The following is an 18,854-nucleotide window of genomic DNA, read 5'->3' as shown; positions in this document are numbered from 1 at the left end:
TTTGTGACACAAAATACTCAAGGCTATTTTCATACTTTTTTTTTGGTCCCAGGTATAAGATCAGGCTCTTCTCTAAGAAGCCCTGGTTCTTTTTAGTATAGAGTCTACAACAATCAAAGGATGTTCATTGCTTCCATATTACAAATGTTTAGTTATTTCTAGAAACTTTTGGTGGTCATAGAAAAAAAAAAAAAAACACACAACCACAAACCACACACCAAAAAACCAAACAAAAACCAAACCAAACAAACTTATTTTAGAAGGAGAAAAATAAGAATTCACACTGATACTTGTGATTCAAAGCAAAGATTACAGGGTTTTGATTGCTACCATTTTATATTTCTTTTCTCTTAAGCTGAAAATCATAGTTTCTAATGAGAGTAATACAAATACTTAATTGCTTTATCCTATTCTACATACAATATACTGAAAATAAATGCTGCCAATTTTACTACTAACAATAAGACTACAGAATGCAGTTTAAGACCTCTTTGTGAATTTGGTTTATCTTTAGGCTATTTCCCATCAGTGATGCACAACAAAATACTATACTTTAAAATGCCCTAAAAGAATTCTTCTTTCTGTATTTGTGCCACTTGTAATTTTGAAGAATTCTTTTAACATATAAGCTTTTTAATTATGTGTAACAGTTTCTAGGTTCCAAAGTCAAACCTATAAGGCAAGGCTCATTTGGTCTACCTATTAATCCTTTTCAAATATAAATAACATGTACCTTCTTCTTTTTCCTTAACAATAATATATCCTGACAATCGTTCCACAACATAATATAGAGATCTTCCTCATTCTGTTTTACAGGGCATGGTACCACGCAGTGGAGTTACCATAGTTTACTGAATTAGACTGCTACTGATGGGAATCTGGATTTCTTCTCTTCTTTTGTTATTAAAATACTGCCACCATAAATGGCCTTGTGTATACATAACTTAGTATCTTTGGAACAGATTCTTAAAATTACTAAGGGATTGATAAGTCAAAAGGTATATGCATACGTGATTTGCATAAAGAATTTGTAAAAGAACTTGAAAAAAATTGACATCATTATGGTAGTGTCCTCATATCCATTAACATGCATGTCTTTCCATTTATTCTGATTTTAAAAATCTGTTTTAAAAGTTTTCCTAATGTTTGTTTTGCACAAGGAAACTGCTTTGTAAAGCAATACTAATCTATTTGCAAGAAGCTCTTCCAGAAAAGCAAAAGACATTGATATAGAACTATATTCTAACTTTAAACAAGAAACAATAAAATATTTTACTTTTGAAATATTTAAAACTATCTGATTTTGTTAAAAATAATATACACCAAGAATTCCAGTGAACAAGTATCACCAGCTACTGTTTTGAGAGAGAAATACAGAAAATTAATAGAATTAGCATTTTTTAAAAACTCAATAAAGAGAAATCTTTAGAAATCTTGGGAAAATAAGATAAGTGGTTATCTGAAAGGCTGAATTTGAAAAGCATTAACATGTGAATCTTTCTACCACAAAGTTAGTCCTATGGAAAAATATTATACAAAGTATTTTTTACTATTATCTTCAATACAGCCTTATTTCTCCTAAATACGAATGATAGAAGAGAATGACTAAAATGTATAACTTGCCGACAGTGATTACATCTGCAATTTGAATGACAAAAAAAAATCAATGAAATATGGTAGTAAGATCAGTAGGGATAGTAAATCTTCCTTACTCAAAAGCAAGTAATATAAAATTTAAAAAAATTAACTTTTGTAACTGGTCATTATAATATTTTTTAAAGTACCTTTAGTACACTATATTTGATAAGGACTGAGAATAATTCTTCTAAAATTCCCAATGTGGGAGTACGTGTGTAGAAATTTTATAAATCTGATTAGAAGTTAATTTTTTCTTGCCAATTTTATCTACTATGCAGGATATAAAGATAAAGAAGCAAAAACATTAATTTCTAATTTAGCCAATGATAAGTTGCCAGTTCCTTTATGTTAACATGACTATAATAAATAATACTGCTGGTAAAGGTTAGTTTAATGTTTTTATTTTCATTTTACTTCTAATTGCTAGAGAACTATACAGTATTGATACTGAACTGGCACATACCCAACAAAGTGAGAGGTCAGAGTTAAAGCCATTAACAAGATTGTGCTGAAAGCCCATTATAACTGCTTGAATAATACCTGGCCTTTGGATAATAGAGGGATTCAGTCTCTATTACTTGTTATAAGGCACATGGGAGCTACACCAAAATTAGTCAGAGTTATGCAATATAAATGGGATTGATACACAAAGCACAGCAAGCCTGACAAACTAAAAAGGAATTATTTCATTCACAGTATTATTAAAGCAGTATTTCACATGAAGTTGAAAAATTCAACAATATATATTATCATCACACAAACAGTAGATCACAATTCACATTTCATAACATGAAACAGTTGAAATTTAACGTAAAGTTTTTGAGAACAGATAATAACCTAAGTTCCTTTTTTAAGATAAATTATTTTTTAGACATCAATAACACTCAAGTTTCAAAGTAAATACCATGAAAATATTCACTAATTATGAAATAACTACCATAACTATTAATAAAAAAGTTTTATAGGAGTACAATACCTTGGTTAGTGCAGCAGTGTGATCTTCTCCACAACAAATATAAACTATTTTCTGAGTTCTTAGTGACTTTAGTAAATTAGGAACATACCTATCTGAAAATTCCAACAAGAGACATTAACGAACAGTATTTTTAAAATTAAAAGCTTCTAAAATGTGTTTCCTCTACAGCTTCCTGAACTGTGGAAGACGGTGATAACTAAACAACTTTAACAATTCAATGATTTTGTGGTACAAGCCTACTAAGTTGGGCTCCCACGGCTTTCTAGTCATGCTACTGTGATAAAGGAGAGCTCTAAAAAGAGTAACTTAAGTACTAAACTGCCTAAACGCCAATCTGCATAGGACTCCGCAATCAAGGAATTTCAAAGCTATCTGACTGCTTCTAGTACATGCACATCATTCTTTATATTCACCTCATGATAATTAAGCTCATAGGATCCTACTTTAAAAAGCCTGAAAATTATACTTTCTGCTATTTTATAGTAGAAAAGAGATATAATGTCCTAATCTGACATATTTTTCTCATGCAAAACAAAATATTTTAAAATTCTTTCTGAGAGTATTATTTATCATTACCAGTTGTTACTAGATCAACAACTCACTTTTGTCTAAGTCATTATAATTATGTTGAACTTTATTAAATTAGTTCTTATATTTCAAATACTGGCATTCAACCTAATGTAGCTATGAAAAATCAGTTTCCAAGATCCCAACTTGTTTTAAGCAGTTATAATTTTTTAAAATTCAAAAAGTTTATTTTCAAGACTCTAGCATCACTGTTAACAGTGATTAATTAAATGACTCAGATTTAAATATTTCCTTGAAATACTCAAATAGATGAACACTTCATGTTACTTTTCAGGATAATTTTATAATTTTTTTCCACTGATGGTGGCTGATAATATGATTACCAATTTGAAGTAATGTTTTTCTCAACTTTCTTTTAGTGAACATCCAACATTGAAGATTTTCGTCCAGATATACTTTCTATATTTTATTCTAGAATAAAATAATATTTTTGGCCTTCCCACAATCTCCTAAAAATATTATTATCAAATGGAATTTTAAAATTAACCTCTCATCCCCACCTCAACACCAGGGAAGATTTGGGTACACTTCTCTCTGACACTAAGAATCACTGATAGATCTCAAAACATCATCTCTTTTTAAAAATATATTTATAAAATAATGCAAACCTACCATTTTCATCATTAAGACCTAGTTGACCAAATTTGTTGCGTCCCCATCCAAAGATAGCTCCAGAAAGGGTGAGTACAAAACTATGGGCTCCTCCTGCTGCAACTTGCATGAAAGGGATTCCAAGTAAAGACTTAATCAGTTGTGGTGAAGCTTGCTTTTTACAGTCAATGCCTAAACCCAACTGGCCATATTTATTCTGTCCCCAACAGAAGACTTCACTTGCTGTAAAACAAGAATCATAAATTACTATTTTTCTCACACAAAAAAAATTTCACTTGAAAATCATCAGTTATTTTGGAATATTCTTCCTCTTTGATGAAAATACATATTCCTCCTTATTAAATTTATTTCTTATATGGAAACAATACTACCTTGAATAATCCATGTTAATACAGTTTTAGTTTGACTTTACTGATGAATGGGTAAGTCACATAACTGGGGATAATCCCATTTCCTGATGTTCCTCAAGAAAGGACCATCTCTTTTTAGTATTCCTCAGGTCTCACTTTTATTCTATGACTTCTCCCAGGAGGTACTCATTCAAGCTCAAGGTTTCAGTTATCAATTATATGCTATCACATTCAAAATTTATCACTAGCCCAGATCTCTCCTCTGAGCAATAAACTCATGTATCCAATTGTTTACCTGACAGCTATACTTCGATATTTGAAAGGTATTTCCAGTTCAACATGCCCTAAACTCAATTCATGACCCCCATCCTACCTCCCATACCTGGACCTCTTCCTAGTGTTCCTCATTCTCAGTAGATAACACCTTAACTGATACAGCAGCACAAACCATAAACACGGGAGTCATCCTTAATACTCCTCTCCTCTCTTACCTTATATACAGATTTTTATCAATCTATCATCAAGTTATATACAGTTTTCTTTCTAAAGAAAAATATGGTGAATAGATCCACTCCTCACCATTTCACCTGGTTCTTTTAATAGTTCTCGTCACATTTGCTCACCCACTGCTACATTTTTTGCAACTTTAAACATCTTTTTACTTATTTCTATTAAATAAATGGCACTAAACTAATAATTGACACACTAATATCTGAGTTTTAAAAATTCATACTATAAAATAGTACACACTTATTAAAAGTAAGTCTCCCTTCAAAACTAGATCCCTGGTTCCTCCCCCAAGAAACAAGCACTCTTACTAACTGCTGATATGTACTTCCAGAAATACTCTATGGACACACCAGGAGACATTTGTATATATACAAAGAGATATAAAAATGTAGATCTGATATATGACAGACACCATTAATAATGGTCTGGATAAGTTTCAAATTAACTGTTCTATAAATTTATGTCTGTGTGTTTATTCCATAATAAATCTCAAATGAGTTCACTCTTTAAAAAAATGTAGATTTGAAATGCTGCTCACCTGAAAAAAACAGAAATCAGTGCTTTCTCACTGCTCTTGAGATAAACACTTTTAACGAGGCTTATAATTCTGTAAAATGTACCTGTTTCTGAGCTCATTTCATACCAGCCTCTTCCCTCACTTACTATACTCTAGCCATACTCACCTTCCTTTATATTCTCCAATGACCATTTCTCACACACTTGCTGTCTCACACACTCTGCCTAAACCTTTCCCTCACCCTTGTCTAGTTTACTTCTATTGTCTCCCAGCAGAAAGCCTTCCTTGATCTGCCAGATTAAGTTCAGTCCCCTTGTTATATGATCTAAATATCCCAAACTTTTTTATTTATACTCTTTTTTCATAGTATGTAAACTATATTGTTATTTGTGTGACTGTACCATAAGGGCTGGTAGTGTACTGCTTACCACTGTTTACCGTACACCCTAATGTGCCTAGTTTGTACTGAGTGATCAAAAAAAAAAAATTTTTTTTTCCATTAGATGCGTAAGATACTACTAAAACATGAAGCTGAATAAGGGAAAAGAATACCTGTAAGATACGTCAAGATAGAAAAACTGTCCTCATTGGTAAAACGTTTGGGTTTAAATTTATCTTGGATTTACCTACCAAAGTATCAAAAGAGGAGTTGGCAAAGTAACAACAAAGAATACAGGGATGCCAGTCTCCACCCCCTACTTTATTCCTTTGATGGAATAAATCCAAATTCCTTAATATGGCATGTAAGGCCCTTTGTAACAGATTTGTTTTTACTTTACTCTCAACTGAAGTATGAAAATGTCTCCCATGCTCTCAAAATACCCACGTAAAACTATATTCCGATACTCAAATACACAAAATATCTCCCAGATTCTATGCCTTTACTAGTACTATTACCTTAGCCAATCCTCAACATTTTCCCTAGCTGCTTCACAACCTCTCCAATTCTGAAGAAATTGTAATCATCTTTCAAGACTTGCATCAAATATCAATCCCTTCTTTATTATTACCAATTCTATTGATTGAAACTAATTAAACTTTTTTCCTTATGCCCATCATATTTTACTTTTCCTTTGACCAAAACTAGTATATATTTTTTCTGCCTCAATTATATTATTTGTATATCTGCCTCTTCTACTAGATGGTACGATCCCTAAAACCTTCTCTTAACTTATCCATATTTCCCTATAGTTCTAGTCTACTGTTTCATTCATAGTAAGCCTTACTAGGCATTTAATAAATTAAAAATAATAATAATGAAGCCACTGGAACTTATTTTTTTAAATAATAAAAAACAAATATATGGCAGGTTCTTTACTAACCCATGTTACAATCCTTAGCTGGCATAGGAAGAAGTCAAATAAAGGTTACAGGATGCTTAGACTTCTCTGTTTCTATTCATAAAAAGTTTACCTGTAAGCATAAATGAACTTGGGCAAGTTATAAACTTCCCCAGCTATGAAGGAATAATGTTCGGCAGGCTAAAGAAACAATTAGACACAAAAAATCAATTTCATGTCTATATGCTAGTAATAAACGATTTGAAAATGACATCAGAGTAACAAAAAATATCAAATATCTAGGGAAAAATCTAATAAAACGTATATAAGACCTCTCCACAGAAAATGACAAAATACTCTTTAGAAAAATTAAAAAGAGATTAAAATAAATGGAGGGATATAGCATGCTCAAGAATTGAAAGACTCAATATCATAAAGGTTTTCCTCAAACTGATTTAGAGGTAATGCAATCCCAATCAAAATTCCAACACTTTAAATATCTGTGAAAACTGACTAGCTAATTCTAAAATGTATATAGATATGAAAAGGATCAAGAAGAACCAAGACAATCTTTAATAAGAACGAAGTTGGAGGAATTTCAACTCAAAGTATCAAGTAATAAAACTGAAAAGGGGAAAGAAAATAAAAGCAATGCTTACCTTTAGAAAGTGCAAGTGAATGATAGTAGCCACAAGCAACCTGTACTATCTGGATATCCGACAAACTTTTAATATTTCTAGAAAGTAAGAAGAGAGATCAGGATCAGTTAATTCCATTTAATAAATGGATCTTGAATGCTATTTATTTATGCGATTTATTGACCACCTACTATGTGCAAGTAGTCTCCTTACCAGCAGTTCCTTACTAGCATGACCTAGCAGTTCATGATATTTTTTCTCATACAGGCCCAATTTACCAAAAATTTATGCTAAAATCAGTAAACAAAATCTAAATATGAAAAAATTAAGAGATATGATGAGAAAACACTTTGAAAGGACAATATTTAAGCACAGTAAACTATGCTCACAGCTCAGTGCTTTCTATTTTTTTAATTAATTTATTTATTTATTTATCGATTTATTTTTATTCTTGGCTGCACTGGGTCTTCGTTGCTACATGTGGGCTTTCTCTAGTTGCGGCAAGCAGCGGCCATTCTTCATTGCAGTGTGCGGGCTTCTCATTGTGGTGGCTTCTATTGTTGCGGAGCATGGGCTTTAGGCACGCAGACTTCAGTAGTTGTGGCACGTGGGCTCAGTACTTATGGCTCATGGGCTCTAGAGCGCAGGCTCAGTAGTTGTAGTGCATGGGCTTATTTGTTCTGCGGCATGTGGGATCTTCCCAGACCAGGGCTCAAATCCATGTCCCCTGCATTGTCAGGTGGATTCTTAACCACTGTGCCACCAGGGAAGCCCCTCAGTGCTTTTATGATGCCGATATTACCATCAAAATGTGAAAAATCTTTAGCTTAAAGTATGAAACTTGGCAATATATTTGTAAAACAAATGTACATGATCCAATTTGTTGAAAACTGGTGTTTGGCCTAGTTTATTATATGTTCTCCTCTGTCAGGTTCCTTAAGAACCAACAAGGATTCCTATCATGTGGTGCTACCAATTCACAAATCATGAAACCTATTCCTTTTGGACTATCCTTTTGCTTTGCATCTAAATCAGTGATATTAAATTTAATTATTTACTAGAGAAATTTAATCAATTCATATGTATTATGATCAGTGATGTTTTCAGTCATATTTCTGCCATCTCATATTTCTTACTTATATTTTTTATAGTTTCTTTTTTCCCCGATTTCTGATTTTTCCTTAACTGCAACATAATTCTAAAGGATTTAAAACATTACAAAAATCAAGAAACTATGTGCATCAACCATCCCAGGTTTTCTTTATGTAGCTCCCCTTCACTTGCTCATTCTGTTTTTCCTGAATGTTTTTAAGAAAAAAGGGGGTGTGGAAATATATTATGTTTCTTATTTCCCTTTACCTGATACTGCCACCTGACCTAATTCTGCCATATGAGAGTCCAGAGCAAGTTCTGACCAGAGTGTCAATACCCATGATTTTCGGGAGGCAGCTTCAGCAAACCAAATTTTGAGTGGGAAAAAAGAGAGTTACTCTAATTCCATATTGTTGTATTAAAAATAATTTTATTTAGTGGATTTATGTCCTACAAAGCTTGAGAGTTGTACTGCTACATTTAGCAGAATCCAACAAGTTAACAGGGTCCAATGTACCTTCAGATTTTCAAATATAGCAAAAGGTCATTTTTTTTTTTTTTTGTAGTTAGCAAAATCAAACACTGGCAATGCAAAAACAGGAATAAAAAATACACGGATACATACAACTGTGCTGAAGTTACTAAACTGTTACTGCTTATGCATATTAGGCATATCATACACTGACTAGTGAACTGTACTAAATATTTTTAAAAACCAATTGCTCCAAATATCAAGTCCAATTTGCATGACTAAGTAAAATCTTTTAAAATTCTACATTCTCATAGCACCCTATTTTTTTTTCCTTCACAGCATTTATCTCTACTAATTACTGGTGTACTTATTCATTTAATTATTACTATTAGTATACTCTGCTAAACAATAAGCTCTGTGAGGATGGACTATTATTATCTTATACCCATGAAATCCCTAGATCTACCATAGTGCCTGGCGAAAAATATGGGGAAAAAAAAAGTATGTGAAGTATCCACTGTTAGAGGATAAGTAAATCTGCAACTTCTTTGAGGCTTTAGTATTAAACTATTCATAAAATTTGCTTCCAAAAGGCTTCTAAATTTACACAGCAATTTACAGAAAGTGATTCTCATTACCAAAATATTATCATACGGCTTAGAATATAACATAAACGCTAATTTCTTTAGCCATGTCTGCTACAGAGACAAGTTAAGATATTCTTCTGTGGCATTACTGTTTTAAAGGAAAAAAACCCTCTCTTTTTATCTCTATGGAGATTGAATATACTGAAGATTGTGGGGGGGTGGGGAAGAGGAGAGGATATGCTTTCTTGTTTTGTTTTGTTTTAAGCTTTCAGGAATTTTAAAAAGAAACAAAAATACTTGTGAATAGTAAAACAACTTTACAACATTCCATTTTTCCTAAAGAGACAAATTAGAAAATTCTTAATGCAACAAAATTTTATAGAATTCATCAAAAATAATCCCCAATGAGTAAAAAAGATAATGTAAATGTTTTCTGGTTTTCAATTTTTAAAAGGATTCAAATGCAGTTAACAGGAAAGTAAAATAAGCCAGAATAAATTTTGTAAATAAAATATATATATACACACATACATGAAGATTCCTAATTAATCAGAACTATGAAAAGAAAATCAGAATTCAGATGTCTAGGGGAAACATTTTATAACTGCTTATAAATTTAAAATAACTCCCTAAAGTTTAGAGTTCTTGTCAAACATTTTTAAATGGCTATGACATTTAAAATTATTCCTTGTAAAGAAAAGAATAATTTTGCCCTCCTGTTTTGCCTCCTGACCACACTTGCTGCTCCTCATGTGGTCTATATGATGTGAAGTGGCCTCTTCTGTCAGGAAATAGGCTTGAACAGTGTTAGCAACATAATGGGCTCAATCAAAACTTGCAATGATCTGGATGACTTTTCTGCAAATTACTGCCATGACTTTTTGGATGTAGAAATGGCCTGGTGTATTTGCCATTTGCCTTTGAATGTGTGGAATCAAGTGATTTCAGCTCCTTGGAAGAAGCTGTTTTACAGAAACCAGACCCCAACCAGACAGAGAATGATGACCATGAGCACGTAGCCCCCAGACTGGCTGGAGCCTGAAGACTGATAACGTGATCAATCTCTGTGACCTCACCTGGTTACCTCACCACACACCAATCAGAACATTGCATGAAATGATCACATTCCCCATGACCCTCATCCTCACTTTGTCTTTAAAAACCCATCCCTAAAAACCATTAGGAAGTTTGGGTCTTTTGAGCATTAGCTGCCCATTCTCCTTGCTTGTCACCTTGCAATAAATGCTACACTTTCCTTCACCAGAAAAAAAAAAAAAAAAAGAAAAGAATAATTTCTTTACTGAATTTTGAAACGTTTGAAATTTGTAAGAAAACAGTTAATAAACTTGGAAATAAGATTTATACACCTCTCCCTTAGGAAGTCTTGAAGTCAAAACATATACTGTTGAATATGTGTACTGTTGTGTTGTTACATTTTTCAACCTTAATGTACAGTGGCAATATAGGCAAAAACCAGGCATTTCCAATTGTATGTTAAGGTAAAATTCTTTAACAACTGTTAACAAGGACTAGTGAAAAGTTTATATTATATATAATCAAGAAGTTGAAGAACTAAAGCATTAAATATTTTGCCAATTCCAAACTCATCAAGGTGTATACATTAAGTACAGCTTTTTGTATGCCAATCATACCTCAATAAAGTGGTTTCAAAAATATATTTTGCCAGTAAAACATAATCAACAATTTTCTATTTTTCAATTACACCACAACTTTCTTACTGATTTGAGAAAAGTCTTAGCACCAACTCTTTGATTTTGAAAAATTTAGGCTAACAACTGATCTAGTCTCTACCATTAAAAACTCTTCTAATTTTTTTAAATTTTCTTTTTAATCTGAAATGTTCTGTACTTTCAGATGCTAATATTAGGCAGAAATTGTAATAAACTTCTTTTTTGGGGGGCGGGGGGGTGAGCAGTGCCACATAGCTTGCAGGATCTTAGTTCCCCTTAGTTCCCCGACCAGGATCAAACCCGGGTCATCGTAGTGAAAGCACCAACTCCTAACCACTGGACCGTCAGGGAATTCCCTGTAATATACTTTTAAAAGTTCAATCAAGAAAATAAATTTTATTTTTGACCAAGGCGACATGGTCGCCTATCCAGGTTCATAAAGAGTAAAGTCACAGATACAGAATTATTGGGCAACCTTCAAATAAATCGTTATATAATAAACTCTTCTCCTTATAATTACCTTTCTCTCCATTTACTAATCATCTATGGATTACTGACTGAAATCTCTTATATCAGAACTGAACAGCAAAAAAAAAAAAAAAAAAAGTAAGTATGAGAATTAAGTGGAGGAAAAATAAGAGAAACTAGACAGCCTTGCTGTGAATCACGGTTTTGAAAATACTGACTTAGAAAATCTAACATGTCTCTCTTCAATCCTAAAAACACAAAGTTCTTAAAAACCTTAAATAAAAAATCCCATTCTACAACAATTACTTATGGAAGGAAATAAAATCAGTAGACAATATGACAAATGTGAGATCACTCTGTTCCTATGAATGCTTTGTATTTTGTAGCCAACAGCCATCTGGCTGCAAATTAACATTTTCTGAAAGAAATCAAAACTGAAATGACTAAAAAAATTCAATTTACTTAGCTTAAAGAAAAAAATTTCTCTCCCAACAGCACCATCATTAAAAGGCACTAAAAGCATAATGGGAAGTGTGTTATTTAATTGCTACTGCAGAAGAAACAAAGGGGAAGAAATTTGTTTGGGGAGTTTTGTGGAATTTGGTTACAAGTTCGATAAACAAAACATGTTAATGTGTGTATCCAGAAGTCTCAACAGACAGTTCATTACTAGAACAAACATAAAATGTCAAACTAAAGATGAAAAAAACTTTTACTATGCTAAAACAAAGCAAATACTTCAAATGTATACTTTAAGATTTTAAATAGACATACATATATATATATGAAGGAAGGTTATGGGCTTTTATTTAAAAAACTCATTTCTAACGATAAGAGCTCCTGTTCTGTTTTTTTGTTTTTTGTTTTGTTTTTTTTTGCACTGCACAGCTTGTGGGATCTTAGTTACCCGACCAGGGAGTGAACCCAAGCCCGCAGCAGTGAAAGCGTGGAGTCTTAACCACTGGACCACCAGGGAATTCCCTCCTCTTCTGAAATATATTAGTTCCTGTGTTCCATTTTCTTATCCTAGTAGTTACATCTACCTCTTAAACCAAAACAAATATTATCAATGTTAAATTAAAAACAAAATATCTATATGTGTATATTACAAAAATGCTACCTGAAATATATCTAAAATTAGTGTAATACCTTGGTTCCCTGGAGAGTTCTCTTTTGTCCCTATAACTATTACTAGGGGGAAAAAAGAAAACAAAAAACAAGAGTTTAAGGAGGCAAGAATTTGTATAATTTTAAACACTAAGCATGAGTTAGTGTATTAATTATATGTCTAAAAGAACTGGATACTCTTCTTTAAATCTTTATGTTCATGCTGACAGTTTTTAATATTACAGCAATGGTTATGTCCTATATAAACCTGTAAGGCTACAACATTGATGAAGCATTGCTTATTTTTAAATTTTGAAATAATTCTATGATGAATTAGTGGTTAGCATAAATTAAGTTGTGGTCACTGCTATGTAAAAACGTAGAAAGTGACTTATTCTTTCTACACTTTAAGCATGTGGGACTTCTATATTCAATAAAAACAATAAAGACTAAAAAAGAGAAAGAAACATGCAAACAACCAATATATAATAAATATTTCAATGGCTGAGGTACTCAAGATAGTATAATTAATGGTTTAAATTAGTCTTAACCCACTTAAAATTTTTAGTGAGAGAAAATTTATAATAAAGTATGCATTCCCTACCCCTTTTCTTTACAAACATAAATAATTTGGGGAAATACGGAGTATATAAAAAACAGCACTCAATCCAAATTAAAGGCAAGAATCTACCTAGTAAATGCCTTAAGAACTCAAAGGGTAGAAGTAATTCGATGTCAAGTCTTAAATGCCCAGTAGTAAGCAGAATAACTTAGACAGCAAATTTATTATAAAAGACTGTTAAAGACCTCTTGTCGGTCACCTTTGTTACCTGGGTACTCTGATACATTCCTCTGATCCTAGCAGGCCAAGTTGTCCATCAGAATCGAGACCCCAAGCATACACCTGGCCCTTGTCGTTTAGTGCTAATGTATGAGCTTCTCCACATGAAACAGCAACGATATTTTGAGCATCCAGCGCAACAACCTGCTCTACAGAAATCAAGAAGAGAGACATTACATTCTAGTTTTAAACTCCCAACAAGAATAAAACAACAGTCTTCATCTTGTACAAAAAAGCTAAGGAAATGCTGAAATACAGACTAAGTATAACTTCAGTTATTCTCAAAAACTTAACAAATATGTTCCATACAAAATTCTCACTGTGGTAAATACAGAGATATGTCATAGGGCATAATCAACTCAGAATACTAAGTGACTTTAACATTTGGGTAAAGAAATTAAGGGTTTATAAAGATTCTCTCCGAAAAGTGCTCTTCATTCAAAGCCATTACCAATAAAAGAAAGGAGTCCAGCTGAAAGGGAACCATTTAAATAACTCGGCTGTTTTTTAACAATAAAATCGTAACTGACATATACATTACCAAATGGATACTACTATGGAGTGATCCTGAAATTAAGGAAATAATCTGAATTAGCAATTTCTGACAGGAAACAAATTCTTTACAGATCTCATAAATAAAGCATCTACTAGATACACTGAGGAGAGAACTGAAAGGCAATGTGACCATAACAAATAGATATCAGTTTATGGGCTGCTACTTTTAACATCAAAGACATAAAAATTCCACATGTGATTAAAACATCTCCAAGCTTTTAACCAGAAATTAATTTAAAATATTGGCCCTTCATAAGACTGTCAGTAGCCACTGACAAATCAGTAAAGAAAGTGAAATTACTTCCTTAGTCTCTTTAAGATGTGCATTGTCTATCAGTGTTTTTTACTAGTACACTACAAGTTTTTTTTAAGACTTCATTTAAAATTAAACTTTTTTTAAAAAAATTAACCTTCTTTAGCCTAATAAGAAAGCTATGTCTTCATTAACTGAAAGTCTCTTGTTGCAGAGCTGTTAAAACTGAATCAGGGTTTCTTCAGAAGCACATTTTAGATCAATGTACAAATGCAGCTGTTCAATAATAAAGCAGATTACATGAAAGAAGTTTGAATCCCTATGTACAGAGAAATTCAAATTGTATCTGGGTTACTTATTCTGCATTTTGGGGTGGGAGGTCAGCCCTTAGACAGCCTTCAGGAATCTGTATAACTCTAAGGATATGTTATTTTAAGTACTTACCTTAAAGTACTACAAGTTAATAACTCGTAAAGTTGATGAATAGTACATGGACGTTCACTATACTAATCTCTCACTTTTTGTGTATATTTTGTATATATGTTCTTATAAAATTATATTGTAGAAACATATAAAAACAAAACATATATAACACATTGCCTCCCCCCACGAAAAAAAAAAAAGAAAAAGGACTTAAAAGTATGGCATCATTTATTTACATCAAAGCATCCCATAAATCTTAATTATGAAGCAGTAAAATGCACAAAAGATCTGTTAATCTTTCACAGAGGCCCCTGAAATGAGTCGGTGTCTCTCCAAAACTATCCTCAAAAGGAAATGTAGTAAAGAGCAGAAATGAAAGGATGACAAGAAGGATGAGTAAGACTGGTTGGTTCAACAATAATATATGAAGAGTACTTAAATTAGATAGCAATGGCTGTAAAATCAAAGGCACCAAAAATCCAAGCAACAAAGAAACAATCATGCATACCAAACACTAATATTTATTGTATACCATGTGTGCTCCAAGCACTAGACACATAAAGGTAAATAAAACAGAGTTCTAGTCCTCAACGAGTTTACAGTCTATAGAAAAACAAGCAAGATAAGGATTGCTATTAAACGCAAAGGTAAAGACATACAAAAGGTACCAGGGCAACATGAGATACTTTTTAAAGCCCTGAAAGATACTAAGAAGAATTCTGGAAGACAGTGACACTAAGCTGTGTAAGTAAGGAAAGAGGAAGAGATTCCCTGTACCCATGAGAGAAAATTCAAATCATTTCTTCAAATACAGCAGAATAAACTAAAAGCAAAGTGAAAAGACTGATTAAAAAAAAACAGGAAAAATGTTATTCATGTCAAATAAAGAAATAACCTCCCTAATATTTAAAGACTAACTGGGGCGGGGGTGGAGGAGAGCAGTAATTAAATGAAAAATGGCAAAAGATGTGAATTGATAGTTCACACAAAGAAGAAACAGAAATGGCCCTTAATCCTATGAAAAGATGTTCAACTTCACTGATGAGAGAAATGAAAATTCAAACTACACTGAGAAGCCAATAATACGTTCACTTAGAAAATTCATAAAGCCATACAATTATTTTGCATACTTAATTATAAAAGTTTATCAAAGGAATGAGAAGACAAGGCACTGACTGGGAGAAAATATGTGCAAAAGACACATCTAATAAAGGACTGTTATCCAAAACAAAAAAAAACAAAAAAAAAAACCACCCTCTTAAAACTCAACAATAAGAAAATAAACCCAATTAAAAAAACAGTGCAAAAGACGGGGAGGTTGTATACGTGTATACTACACGTTGTATACGTGTAGTATAGAGTGTATGGGAACTCTATACTTTCTGCTCAATTTTGCTGTGAACTTTTCTTAGAAAGTTTATTAATTTAAAAAAGTGTATTTATAAATACACACCAAGATAACATTTTTCATCTCATAAAAATCCATATGTTTGATAACAATCTGTTGGGGGAAAAGGCACTTTTGTATATTGATAGTGGAAGTACAAAACAGAACCACCTTTATGCAAAAGAATGTGGCAAACCCTAACAAAACATATGCAATTACCTTTTGGATCCAGCAATTCCATATCCTGCAGATACATCTAAGTACTAAAGGGCAGCAGAATATGCCAACCCAAAACATGCCACTTTGGCATAAGGACTGCTTTGAGCTGAAAGCCACTAAAAAGAAAAGCTCTTTGCTCTCCTATGTGCCTAAAAGCAGGAAATAAATTTGTTGAAGTGTCCCACCTTCCCTCTCTACCAGGAAGGACGAGAATTAATCACTGGAGGCAACTCTAGACTTATCAGCTCAGAGACAGCACCAGCAGAAGCTACATAACAAACTTCACTAACTAGCCCTTATCTAAGTTCCCCCACATATTTACCTTCCCAAAATTTGCCACCCCAGAAACTCAAAGTCCTTTTCGTCTTGTTACTTCTCTATTTATTGTTCTTTTATTAAGATGCTATATAAGCCCATGTTCTACTACCACCTTAAGTTACTCATTACTGAGTGCTCCTGCATGTAAACACAAGGCAATAAACTTGTTTTGTTTTTCTCCCTGTTAATCTGTCCTTTGTCTAGACAAGCCCCAGCTGGAGAACCTAGGAGGGTAGAGTACAAATACATATGTGCGTGTGTGTGAATGTGAGTGTATTTACGTGTTTGCAGTGCTGTATATAATAACAGAAAGACTGGAAATATTCCCAGTATCCATCAATAAAGGATTCCATCCACACACTGGGACACTATGCTCTGAAAACATAAATAAAGAGGAAATGCTACATGCTGATATGGAAAGATCTCAAGGGTATATTAGAAAAGTAGGAAAAAAAATCAAGACGTGGAATAATGTACATGATTTGCTATTTTTTGTGTAAGGAAGAGGAAAGAATATGAATATTCATATTTGCTTACATTTACACAAAGAAACTTTGAAAAGATAAACAAAAAACTAATAAACATAGTTGCCCATAGGGGATGTGGGTAGAAGGGAAATAGGGTGGTCAAGTGTAAGAGCAAACCTTCTCAATGTGTATTTATATTATTTTGATTTTTGAACCATGCGGATATATTATCTATTCAAAATTAAAATTAAAATTATTTTAAAAATTAAATAGAACATTAGAGAAAATAGTTAAAGCAATGTATAAAAACCATTGTTTTCACTTTAAAACTGAACTGGGCTCTTTACTTTTTTTTCTACACACTAAAAACTCAAGATAAATAATTTTGGTTCTTTCAGAATTTGAGCCCCATCAAATTACTAAGATACCTATTTTGAGAATGAATAACTACTGAGAAATATATTATTAAAGAAACATAATAACATATGTCTTGGGACTACTACTTAATACAGGCTTTTCAGACAACAAATATACAAACTGTTAAGTTCTTGTACAATTTTTTTAAACTACTTATTTTTTCCAAATGGCTAATTAAAATGAAAAACCTCAACCGTTTCCCCCCAGTATGCTAGAAAGTTAGGTCAATGTTATATTGAGACATTTCACATCCAGGTCAAATTCTGGATGAATGCTCGAAACAAGGTGGCTTGCAAAAAAGTCAATGATAAGCAAGAAAGAAGGGGGAATAAATGAACCCAGCAAAACAAACCAAAAAATTCACTAGAAAACCTGGCTTAATGATGCCCTGTATGAGAAAGAGAAAAAAATAAAACAAAACAGAATTCATACCAAACCTAACAGCTAGGATTTGTTGAGTGTTTACTATGTACCAGGTATTATGCTAACTCAAAGTTTTAATCACAAAGCTACATTTGCCTTTCAAGGCCAACAAACACAGAAAAGGGAGGGGTAAGAGGGATTAAATTCACTTTAATTTAGGTTGAGTATGGATATATATGGAAAAGGACAGAAAACAAAAGAAAAACTTGTCAAGAAAGCCCATGAAAAAACAATTGAGGGGCTTCCCTGGTGGTGCAGTGGTTAAGAATCCACCTGCCAAAAAAAAAAAAAAAAAAAAAAGAATCCACCTGCCAATGCAGGGGACACGGGTTCGATCCCTGGTCCAGGAAGACCTCACATGCCGCGGGGCAACTAAACCCATGTGCCACAACCACTGAGCCTGCACTTTAGAGCCCGTGAGCCACAACTACTGAGCCCGCACGCCACATTTACTGAGGTCCTACACGCCTAGAGCCCGTGCTCCGCAACAAAGAGAAGCCATCGCAATTAGAGGCTCGCGCACTGCAACAAAGAGTAGCCCCCCGCTTGCCGCAACTAGAGAAAGCCTGCGCGCCGCAATGAAGACACAATGCAGCCAAAAATAAATAAATTTTTAGAAAAAGAAAAAATTCCTAAAAAAACCCAAAAACAATTGATTCCTCTGATAAATGGGAGCTACAAGAAGATGTTAGAATTATGAGCGTATGATGCTAAACTTGTTGGAAAAAGTTTAATAACAGCACATGATCCTTACAGTTGGCTGTAATTCAGAATAAGGTACTTTTTTAAAAAAATACAAATACGTACAGATAAAAACACGTGGTAAAATGTTAACTGTTGGTCATTGTGCTATTCTTTCTACTTTTCTTTATGCTTCAAAACGTTCATATAAAAAGTCTGAGAAAAGTAACACTGTTCATATCAGTATTTATGGTTCACAATATTTCTCTTCAAGGAAAGAAAAAAGGAACATTTAGTTTGTGGAGGCACAAAAAAGCAAAAAAAAACTTAAGTGGAGGAGACTT

The 18,854-nt window shown here is 32.9% G+C and overlaps 1 protein-coding gene across 10 annotated transcripts in view; it reads right to left on the bottom strand.

The window, feature by feature from the left end:
• HERC4 (HECT and RLD domain containing E3 ubiquitin protein ligase 4) overlaps positions 1-18,854 on the bottom strand; it is a 132,069-nt gene that overhangs the window by 91,964 nt on the left and 21,251 nt on the right. For all 10 annotated transcript variants that reach the window (XR_010935979.1, XM_067710813.1, XM_067710812.1 and 7 more), the window contains exons 3-6: positions 13,357-13,516; positions 7,131-7,207; positions 3,815-4,036; positions 2,615-2,706 (exon numbers count right to left, since the gene is read on the bottom strand). Coding sequence is in view for 9 of the 10 variants with exons in the window: in XM_067710813.1 (XP_067566914.1) it covers positions 2,615-2,706; positions 3,815-4,036; positions 7,131-7,207; positions 13,357-13,516 (551 nt within the window). In the remaining variant the exon portion in view is untranslated. The remainder of the gene's footprint in view (positions 1-2,614; positions 2,707-3,814; positions 4,037-7,130; positions 7,208-13,356; positions 13,517-18,854) is intronic.

Source organism: Pseudorca crassidens, chromosome 16, assembly GCF_039906515.1.
Source record: "Pseudorca crassidens isolate mPseCra1 chromosome 16, mPseCra1.hap1, whole genome shotgun sequence".
In the NCBI taxonomy this organism is placed as follows: Eukaryota; Metazoa; Chordata; class Mammalia; order Artiodactyla; family Delphinidae; genus Pseudorca; species Pseudorca crassidens.
Note: the sequence above shows the minus strand (reverse complement) of the source record. Positions and strands in the feature narration are given on the sequence as shown.